The sequence below is a fragment of the Acyrthosiphon pisum genome, chromosome A2 (genome assembly GCF_005508785.2).
Source record: "Acyrthosiphon pisum isolate AL4f chromosome A2, pea_aphid_22Mar2018_4r6ur, whole genome shotgun sequence".
Classification (NCBI taxonomy): domain Eukaryota; kingdom Metazoa; phylum Arthropoda; class Insecta; order Hemiptera; family Aphididae; genus Acyrthosiphon; species Acyrthosiphon pisum.
Window position 1 is genome coordinate 64,166,922 of NC_042495.1, and position 12,190 is coordinate 64,179,111.

At 29.6% G+C, this 12,190-nt stretch overlaps 1 protein-coding gene across 1 annotated transcript in view; it reads right to left on the bottom strand.

Annotated features, from left to right (window-relative positions):
• Positions 1–7,355, bottom strand: part of LOC103308569 (glutamate receptor ionotropic, kainate 1) — a 19,541-nt gene extending 12,186 nt beyond the window's left edge. The window contains exons 1-7 of the mRNA XM_029489968.1: positions 7,197–7,355; positions 6,954–7,106; positions 1,618–1,805; positions 1,351–1,529; positions 1,132–1,273; positions 724–1,056; positions 423–660 (exon numbers count right to left, since the gene is read on the bottom strand). Coding sequence (XP_029345828.1) covers positions 423–660; positions 724–1,056; positions 1,132–1,273; positions 1,351–1,529; positions 1,618–1,805; positions 6,954–7,106; positions 7,197–7,281 — 1,318 coding nt within the window. The 5' untranslated portion in view covers positions 7,282–7,355. The remainder of the gene's footprint in view (positions 1–422; positions 661–723; positions 1,057–1,131; positions 1,274–1,350; positions 1,530–1,617; positions 1,806–6,953; positions 7,107–7,196) is intronic.
• Between the last annotated feature and the right edge of the window lie 4,835 nt (positions 7,356–12,190).

Genomic DNA, 12,190 nt, shown 5'->3' on the forward strand with positions numbered 1-12,190 from the left:
GTCTATATAGTATAATATTAATCATTATTATATACTATAATAATTTGTTTATAGTATAGTAATAAATACAATAATATACATACTTACAATCGTCGGTAGATATACGTCCGTCGCGGTTCTCAGAAATATCAATGCAAATAATATACAGTTCATAAATCGCATAAATCATAATAGGAAAATTCGTAAATAACTTTTTACAAATAACTTTCATTTTAACAAAATAACTAAGTTAAGTTACAATTATTTATAAAAATAAATAACTTAGTTACTAATTAAGTTATTTTCTATATTCTATTTTTTTTTTAACTAGTTAAGTTAAAAGTTATCAAAAAAAGTAACTTTTAACTTTTTAACTAGTTACTGCCCAGCTTTGATAATATCTAGTATTTTGACAATGTATACAATATAATATATACCTACCTAATCATTTTTACTTACAATTTTTGTTGAAACAATGAATGTTTTGTTCTTACTACCGGCGTATAAATCACGAAGCATTTCAAGGCTGGTTCTTGTATAAGTCATGCCTCTCTCTGGATCCCACAAGCCAATTTTTTTGAAACCAGTATCCACCAATTCCACCATTTCTAGTGTGAAGTATGATCGATGACCAGTTTTGTTGTCAAAACGTAACAGACCAGTCAGGCCTTCTGTTTCAATCTGAAACAGCATCAACACGTTATGCAATGACTACCTACTGAATATGAGAGAAATTGCACGTACTACTCTCATGAAATTTATAAGTTTAAATCCATTGGACCAGGGAATAAATGGCGAGTCTGTACATTGTAGTGGTTCAGTGATGATTTTATTTGTCATACCTAGGCCTTTTAATGCTTTAGCATATACATTTACTGCGTCATATATGAGTATGGCATTAACTGTAAGCTTGTCCGCTTTCAAAGGTTCCATATTTAAGTTCATTCTTTGTTGCACAAAATTCAAATCCCTCACGATATTTTCTACAAATGGGCTTAATGGATCAATCAACCGGACAGTTGTTATATTTGTACGCAAGTTCTGCACAATACTACTAAAATCTACCGTATGTGCATCCTACAACCAAAAAAGCATCTTATAGTTTTGCAGTAAATTAATTGCACTAAAGAAATATATAAGATTATTCCTCACCAACGAGGTAATGATAAAACTATGATAGTCGTCCAACAAGTTAACTTCTTTTGCTTGTTTGAATACAGTTAATATTAAATCTGCATCACAGTCAAGTACGATGTGACCTTCTAAAGACTTTTTAATGTCTTTTAAAATCGGTCTATAACATTCAAGTAGATAACATTAAAAAATCTTAAGCGTTTTAAATTTTAATGCTTATGTTATTTGAAAACTCACCTAAAATTATTGCCTTCAGGCAATTGTATAATAGAGATAGCTGCTGCCTGTTTGTCATTAGGTTTTGTTCTTCCCGAGTAATCTTGGATCAAATCTTGTAATCTCTGGAGACATTCTGGTCGCTGATAGAGTAATGTAAATGACTTCCAGTCCATATCATGAACTATAGCCGTATAACCCTTGGATGATAAAAATTGGTTCATATTATTAAAAAACCGTATTAATAGCATATTATGTAATTTAAATTTGTTTATGTTATTGCTTTACTTTTGCTAGCAATGTTGGTTCAGGGTGAGGATTGAAATAAAAATTGAAATTTTCAACAGGTGTGTTTTCCCAACTGGTATCTATTCGTGGAACTTCCATAGTTTCGCAAAGTGATTGCACTATGTTTGATGATTCGAGATGGGACGGTCCAAAAACCGCACCGATTCCAGATTCCATAGTTTCACATACTGAAAATTAAAATAATTACCTTTATTAGTTATATAATTATGTAAGACAAAGGTAAAAATCCATTTACGAATATTTCTCAATTTTAAATTCTGAGTGGAGCGGTGAAAGTAGGTACCACCTGACATTTTACAAAGATGTCAAAATGTTCCTCCTGAGTTTTATTAAGTAGGTATTGAAAATGTAACAAATATTTAACATTAATAAGTCATATATATTTTATAGGTGAATGAAATTCAAATTTTAATGACATTGGAATTCAAACGTGCCAATTTTAAAACGTTATTTATAACGATATATGATATTCACCAGTAAATCTATGTGCTGTGATATATTTTGGCCAATTTGGGTAGGCATGTTCAAGCTAATAGTTATTTAACCTTAAACACATAACATAACATATTATTACTAAATAAGACTGGATGTAGAAACTATTTCCTATTACTTCCTGTCACCTAGTACACAAATTAGTAATTACATAGGTAGTACTATTATTTTAAATGTTTGAAATTCAGTATACCTACATATAGCAACTAGTGCATGTTTATACATTTTGAGTATAATTTATACGAATATCGGAAATTGACATAGTCTCATAGGGTAGGTATATATATTTACAAATGTATTATTTTCCATATCAATAATTATTAATTACTATCTAGAAGTATAGGTAATTAGCTACCTACCTAATTAGGTACTGAGTTATTAATTATGTTGATAATATAATCACATATATATTTTAAAAAATTCGCATTCAATCTAGGCCAGGACATGGCTTTTTTACCTAGTTTATATGAAAATTTATCGGGGCAGTCATGTCCAGACGAAAACATTCTGTAGTCTCAACAATAAGACCTAAAATCCCTAAGGCCAAACTATACACATCACACATGGCACATAATATATTTATTATAATCCAAGACCGTTCTGTCAACTGTTACACGTGTTAACACGTTGAGTGCCACGGTATTTATGATAGGTGTATAGTGAGTTTCCGCGCCAAAACTGAGTCGCGCCGCCGACGGTCGACTACGTGTCGACATCGGTTCCCCGCGCCCGGTGAAGTTGTTATTTAAAATTTAAATATTATTAAAATCATTGTTTTCAGTGTACATGTATATTATACTAAAATGGTTATTTTTTATAAGGGTCGTTGGTAGTTTATTGACACTCAAACTTTTTTTAAATTTAAAAAAAAAATAATTAAATGTAATAAATACCGAATTTACATATAAAACAAAATTGTTTAGTGTTTACGTACAATATTGTGTTTATTAAAAAAAAAACAGATTTTCAACTTTTAGTAAATAAAATGAATCATTAATATATTAAATTAATAATAATAATAAATAAAATAACTAAAAAACCATTGTTATATAAATAACATAATTAATTATACTACAGAAATAATAAAAAAAAAAAAGTAAAAATCCTTCAAAAAAACTGTATGTCATTCTAACAAGAAAAAAATAATTTTATATAATTTGAAACTCCTTCAAATGTATATAAATAAATAATTGTATGTTATAAAAACAATTAATAAACCAAACATAATAGGTACATTAAAATTTAAAATGTTCATAATTTTTTATGGAAGTTTTCAAAACAGGGATCGAAGCATAAACCTGGTTGTGTATCACATTTATTACAATAATAAATTGTTTCTTCTCTTTTTCCTACGGAAGCACATAATCGACATCTTTTGCGAATGTATCTCTTTTTATGATTTTTTTCTACTTTACATGGAAAATGACGTTCGGGTATCTGAGGGCAAAGTCGTGGTACTGGGTCAGCTTTGTTGGATACTAAAGCTTTTATAACTGATAACCGGTAATCATATAAATTAATTTTTTTAATATTTTTGCAATAAAGTATATGTGAATTTAATAAACATATTTGTAAAAAATGAATTGCAATTTTTTTATACCAACGTATAGTTTTACGTTCGGCTGGATAATACGACATCATTTGATCTTGGCGATCGATACCTGACATATTTTTATTGTACTCTGAAATTTGCAAAGGTTTGATTTTTTTTTTACCATGTCGATTTGCTGTTTCCACCATTTCATGCTTAAATTCTGAACTTATGCTAAGAACGTCACGCTTATCTTTCCATTTTACAACACATATCCCATCCTTTGTATACTTACCAACTGATTCTCCAGATTTGAGATTTTTTGTAACTACCTCTTTTGGATTACCTTTCCTATTACTACGCAGAGTTCCGGTACAATATGTTTTTCTTTGCAATAATTTATGAGCTAGTTGAACGCTGTTGTAGTAGTTATCCATAAATAATGAATAGCCTTTGTCAAAATAATTGTTCATTAGTTGGTCTACAACATATTCGGTATGACTAACTCCGGGCAATACACCAGTACCTTGTCCAGAATATATCATAATTTGTTGTACAAATCCTTGATTTTCAGTTAACATGTACAACTTGACGCCATATTTATGACGTTTATTTTTTATATATTGTCGAAATACTAGACGGCCCCGCCAAAGTACCATCGATTCGTCTAATGACAAATTTTTAGAAGGCTGATATACATCTTGCATTCGTTTATTGAAATAGTCCAAAACTTTTTCTACCTTATATATGCGACTGGGTGCCTTTTCACCAGCTTCGGGATTTTTACAAAAATGTAGAGTTCGCATAATCAACATGTACCTATTTCGACTCATTTTTTCTCGAAAACAGTTCAAATTAAATAGTTCGTCGGTTTTCCAATAGTCCGACATTTTAGGCATTTTTATTGTGCCTGTGTGTAAAAGCAAGCCGAAAAAAATTTTGAGTTCATTTACATCTATGTCTATCCATTTTACTATACGGGATTTATCGCTGGACCTATTCATATATAAATCAGTTGCATAATTGTTTGTTTCTTTAACGACGAACTCAAAAAAATCATTGGTCAGTAATAAATTAAAAAAATCAATTGGTTGGTCTCCATCCGGATTTATTTTCAACCCAACATTTTCATTAAAATCTATGGTGTCTAAATTAGGCGGGTTGTCCAACCAAGTATAGTTTGTAGTCGGAACACGTATTGTTTTTTGTCTTATTACTCTATCCCGAATTGTGGGTGGAGAATAACTGAATAATGACGGTGATAATGTACCAGTTTCACTATTTTCCTCTTCTAAACGTAACGGACTTACCTCTTCAATAACAGCATCATCTAGAACATTCACATTATTGTCATCTATGTCATCAGAAACCATTTCATCCACATCATTGTCTGCTTCTTCAAAAACGACATCGTCGTCGGCCGAGTCACCTTCACCCAAATCTGTATCAGAACTAAGATCGAAGTCCTCATCAGATGACAAAGGGTTTTCAATTAAATTAAAAATTTCCTGATCAGTAAGTCGTTTTTTTTTTATTGGAGGTGATTTTGATATTCCCGATGGACCCGGATTATTGTCCATTTTGTATAAAAAAAGGTAATATATATCAACCAATAATCTTACGAAGTTATCAAAGAAATCGAGCTATAAAATGTTATTTACGTTATGAAAATAATTGTATTTATTTCTACGAAACCAATAACGAAAAACAAGCACCCTGTATCAACGTACTTGGAATACTGATTCATTATACTAATAATCTACATTACCTAGTAATAATAGTTTTGTTATAAACCAATAAGTATCAAAATAAATGTTCAATAAATGCTATGCAAAATGTGAATATAGGATGTACCATACTTCGAACATAAATACTCACTTATTGTTATTACACATCTAATAAAAATACACCCTGTATATTATTCAAATAAACTAATATTATTTTTGTCAGCTAATTAGTGACAACACAAAAAATATTATTATATTATTGGAAATAGGACCGCCGCGCTGTCGACATCGCCGTCGCTGTCGTCGTAATACGGGGAAAAATAATTAATACACATTAAAAATAGCTACACAAAATCCAAATATACCAATGAAATCACGAGATCCTACCGAATAACCGCATATAAAAATTGAAACGGTGCTTCTATAACCGATGAAATAATACGCCCATAAAGATACATATAACATTTGTCGACTACGTGTCGACCGCGGTCCTGGTGACCCTGCAACAGTTGTCGACTACGTGTCGACCGTGGCACTCAACGTGTTAAGTAGGTACATACAATAACCTACTATACATAAAGGCTAGGCTTGTTTATGTTGTACCATCTCCGATTAAAGTTAACTGGGGTTTAATCGGCCGAATTTGCAAGAATCAACTGATTAAGCGTAATCGAAGTTTAACCGTAGACGGTACCACTGGCCCTTAAAGTTTATACAATGAAAAGTTTACACATCATTTCAATAATACAATTATTTTTAATACTTTTCTGATGTAGGTACCTAACATGAAAATGTATTATTCTTTTTTACGTAAAGGAAAAACCAGTAACCACATGATAAGTTAGGAGTTTGTATTTTGCATCAAAATAAAGATATGCAATTTTTACCACCACTGATAGCTGAAAATATTGTTTGTAATTTGCACCAATTATCTATCATTTATATATTCGATTATCAAGTGGGTATTCGATTATTTCGTCGATATCCTCAAGCAGAATAAAATTACAATTATAGTTTTTCGACATTTCTATACTCAGCCTCTGCTTTATCTGGTATAATTATTACAATTTACAAAGTTTAACCCCCGATCCGTCGTAATCGCGTTATTAAATTTATTAATTAGGTATTTTAATATTATGTATTTATAAATGTTTCTTATATTAATATGTTATATTATTATTGTTATCAACTGGGTAGCTTCAAAATCAATACTGACGTATCGTAGAACGATGTGAGCAGCATTGATGTTAGTGAAATAAGAAACTAAATAGAATATTCTGTATTATTAGCTTCTATTATATCTCAATATCTTATGCTCAACTTACGAAATATGTACCTACCTACGTTCTATCGAAAGAAAAATCGTTTTAAATTTTGGTGCTAATTAGAATTCATAATTTTTATTAGGTATATTTGAGATGGTGCTAATTGCAAATCTTTATTTTTGAGCAAATTATTAACACATTTAATGTGTATGTATTTTGGGTCAATTTTGGTGCAAATTACTTTAATTACTTAATTAAAACTAAGATTTTAGAATTGCCAAATATATTTCATGTACTCACCTTTCAGGCCAGTCATATAAGTATCCGTAGAATCGATTATTTTAATTTCGGCTTTTAAATAGACGTTCGCAAATTTTGGATCAATGTTCACTTTTTGGATAGACAATTCGAACGTCTGTTGTTCAATGCTGTTTTCTTTGTCGAAGAATCCCACTGTGTATAATTGATAGAAATGAGTTTAACATTGTTACAAAATATACCCCAGTATTATGGTACACATATATTAATTTGCTAAATACCTACCGATGGAAAGTGGTATGTTGTCGTTTTCTTGTGCCACGACATTGCATAAGCAAATTATCACAACAAAATCGTATGAAACAAACATGTTCTATACGGTCGGAACAAAAAATATGTACTTACTTGAAACCAATATCGCTCGGGTTCGTCTGGTATAGTGGTATCTAGTATTTAAATTTAGAAATATTTGCCTGGCCTTAAGCCAAACTTCTTTAACGTAGACGAAGTGTCATAAACTCGTAACATTATAAACAAAAAATGAAACTTATTCATGGAAGAATTCAATTCCACTCGTTCAGGCCTACCGGCTATGTATTGTTACATGTTGCTAAAAAAAATATAAATAAAAAATGAACTAAATATTATTTTACATACCTTCCTACCTTAATCTTAGTGTGGCTTCAATATCAAAATTGTTTTAAAAATCACAACTTACTGTGCTCTGTAGTAGTATCTACATTCTACCTATGATTAAACTTTCTTATGGATCTGTATTAAAATAATTAGGCATTTTTTAGATCAATGTATGTACAATGACAACATTAGGCATAAAGGTGATGTATGAATATATGTATATAGTACCAAATTTAAAAAGGTAGGCCTAATTTAACCTTAGACCTAATTTAAATAGGTACCTAAGACCCAAGTGTCGTATACCTATCTCTCGATGGTACACAAAATAATAAATGACAATAATTCACACTATTGTATAACTTTATTATACATAAACATTAAACAAACACACGAAGTACCAGTGGTGTATTGGTAAATATATTTATGGGTATAAGCACTAATAAAATATGTATGTAACATAAAAAAAAAATTTTCGCTCCGCTCGAAAACATTCATTAATCCCTAAGACATTTAGAACTTCTAATTAATATTACATTCAAATTATATTATCGTAAATAACATTATTGCAATTCAATTAGTAGGTACATAGCTTTTAACATTATTTTATTAATTTTTTTATAATATAACAATAGAAAATAAAACAAAAACAACTCGAATGTCAAAAAAATAAAATAACAATAAAAAACTAAAAAGAAACAAAAGAATATTATATTAAATTAAGAATATAAATATAAATATAAATATTATATAATCTATTATAGAATTTCCACAAAGATTTTTTGTATTCAATATTGGTTTCATCAGTGTTCAATATCTTTGTTCTAGTATCATCAGCAGCTCTATGTTGGCTAATTAGCCATGACTTAACATATACTTCTGGTTTCCATTGATTCAGAGATGGACCATTTATATTTAAAAACTAATAAGTCAAATTCTTTGAATTTAAAAATTAAAACGGACACTAGTGGCCAATAGACCTTACGAGTTATACATTTTACACACTTATAGTTTCTTGAAAGTTTAAATTGTTTAGTACTTACATTTTAGGGAAAATACCCATTATTGCAGTAACAATAATTTATAAATAAATATATAAATAATAATAAACCAAAAATAATAAGACATTCAACTGGTCCATGCCTGAACGTTTGCCGTGTTTACTAAATTGAACTTAAAATACATTAAAAACAACGCATATTGTTATCTTCAATAGGTACTTCTATAGATAAATAATTCATTAAAACATCAGAACAATTTTTTCCTATGAACTAATATTTAATACATAAGTTTTAACATTTATTTGGGTTTCGGGTTGTTTTAGGAGCGTATACCCGTAAAATGAGATCTAACATTGGGTATACGCTGAAAATCGAAAATCTGCAGACGGGTTTATACGCCGTATACCCGCGTATCCGTACCAATACACCCCTGAAAGTGCGACGAGTCTCTATGAATCACTTACAAACATAATATACGGGCGTCGCTCGAGGAGCCGCGCTGCAGCCCTTGTACCGCGGTGCTTATAGGTACGTCCTTAAATGTTCTTTTACAAAGGGCTGCCTCGGCTCATTTGCTTCGTTGGCCTATTATTACGAATATTATCCTGTCTATTATTTTTATTATTTAATTAGTTAACGCATACAACATAACACTCTGATCATAGGCGCAAATAGGGGGGGGCTTTAGGGGCTAAGCCCCCCAAAATGTCCATAGCCCCCCAAACATTTCCTACATTTTGTTTTAAGCTTATTCAATATTATCAAAGTAAGACCCTATCAGCCCTATTAGCCCCCCCAAATCTCAAACGCTATTTGCTCCTATGACTCTGATGTACAGTATGCGTGTACAATATAGGTGTCCAAAGAGGTTATTATTGGATGTGTTAAATTTGAATTCAATGATACCTATAAAATCATTGAAGGTAATAGGTATACGAAAAACGATAGGTACCGCTGTAGGTACTAAGTACTGAACGAAGACGGTCATCGGCCTAGGACATAACTAAGTACCTATATTTTATGATATTGTTATCTACTATTAAAGTAATTTATTTTACTATTATACATTAGTAATACAATAGGTTGAATTAATTTTTTCCGAAAAAAAATTTCAAAAGCCCACAAGTATTATTAAATGACAACAAAATAACTAAAACCGTTATTTTTTATTTAAATAACAAATATTATCTTAATTTGAATTTAAAATATCTATAAAAAAAAGTATTTTTTTTTTAGATTTTTTGGTTACAGTATGAACTACTTGCAGTGAGAAACTTGATTTAAATGTTCAATCCTAAGCTATAATAATTAACATTTTATACATTTTTACCTACACAATAATTTGCAAATTTTCGAGAATTTGATGATTCATATCAAATTTTGAATGCATTTAATTCTTTAAAGAATTTTGTGTTAAATTTACAAGTTTTTGATCAACGAAAAAAATGTTACAACATTTCAAATGTCTAGGTATATAATAATTATATAGTAAAAAATGAGTAAAAATATTTTGAAAATTATATCACGTTATAAAATTATAAAAATTATAAAAATATGATTTAGAGATCATTTTTGATTTATTTCAAAATAATAAAATCATTCCATGAGGTTTATGCTTTTACAGGTTAGTTGGAATATCCTTATATGAAAAAATTTGTACTTCAAACACTTAAAAAGAATTAATTTGATTTTCCAGTAATTTTTTTTTCGTTTAAGGTAGAAAAACTTAATAAGATTCTTGTACTAAATTTTAAATTTTCAGATATAAAAAGAAAACGATTTTTAAAATTCTAACTCAAAATAATTTGCAAAACTTCTTGATTGTGAGAATTTTGTCAAAATTCTAACTTCAGACTCTCATGAAATTATTGTGGATTTAGATACTCTAATTTTCTTTTTAATAAACGTACGAATAAGGACGACTTTGACGTTGAAGAAAATCCAAGCATTTTTACTGTCCTAAAAAGTGATGACAGACACAAAAAAATAAAAACACACAATTATAAAATCAATACATTCATCGTTTCACTCAGAATCTAAAACAAATAAAAATAAAAACTGTATGTATGTTATATAAACAGCTCAGTCGAAATATTTTTTAAGTATGATGTATAGAAAGTGGTAATATTAACATTCGGTAAAACCTACCTACCTACCTAAGGTAATTTGTTGAAAACTGATTTTGAGTAATTTTTAGTTTTTTTTTGGTTTTCCCTGATGCTTTTGAAAACTACTGCGATTTTAAATTTTAACCTATGAATAGTTACCACTAGATTCCTCTCTCACTAAAAAAATACTGAAGTTGAAAATCGAAGCATTACTTCAATTATTTATCTTGTATTCATACATAAAGAAAAACATAAATCATTGTAAAATCAATACATTTAGCCTAAAGAAAGCATTGATGGGTAAAAAAAAATTTGAAAAACAAACACAAAATACCAGTTATTTAATACAATGTTTATTACTGCAGGGCCGTATTTGGGTAGGGGCAACGGGGTACACGTGCCCCCAGCGGCAAATTTTAGGGGGCGGCCGGCGGGGCACTCATTGATGATAATTTTTAGGTACTACGAATTTAACGTTTTTTTTTTTTGGTACCTAAATATAAAAATTAATTTTGATTATAAATATTTAACATGTTCATTGTTCACGTCCGCGTCAAATTCAGAGGTCGAGACGTCGAGTGTACCCAGCCGAGTAAATAATCAGTTATATCATAAATCAGATATATTATGTTGTATTATATTATATCTGTGGCTATACCATATCATATTGATAATACGTTTTATAAGCATACAAATGCCGGGAAACCGAAACCAGCTGTTTTTTGTTGTTCTAATAATTATACTGAATGGGGCCGTGTGGCCGTGCTAAATATAGTAATCGTTCGCCATCAGCCCGACGATTTTATATACAAAAATAATATTGTGACATGACGACTATTATATACTGATTATCCATTGAGAGTCACTGCGGTTAGACATCAATCAGCAGTTTTACAAAAATATTACTCTAAAGATCTTCCTGTATCATTCTCAAATGAATGTATTCATTTTCAGAGCTACCTACTAACTTTACCAAAAGACAATGCTCCTAAAACCATTTTAGGAATGTTGCAGAAAATAATAGAAAGTGTTTTACAAGATGTCTTTCCATATATTAGCATTGCTTTAAGAATGTTTTTATGTTGTCCAGCTTCAAACTGCTTAGCAGAGAGAAGTTTTAGTGCTTTGAAGAGGATTAAAACTTACTTAAGATCTAGTACCAAAGATGATCACCATTCATCTAGCAATACTAAATATAGAGTCAGAACTAACAGTTAATATAAATTATGATGATATTATAAATAAGTTTAGTGAGTTAAAAGCTTGTAGAAAAATGTAATTGTTACTAATATTAATATAATAAAGTTCATAGTTAATCATATAGAATATTATATTATATTCATTATTCTGTGTTAATATTTGTATATTTTAGCATAATAATTTTATTGCAATTTATTTATCAAGGAAAATCATAATTTTTAAAATGGAGTGAATGAATCAAGTTCTGACAAAATGTCTAACACAAAAACAGACTTCTTATAGATGGATAATTTTATAGGCACAGTTTTTATTTCAAATAAAGAAATGGGTGATTTAA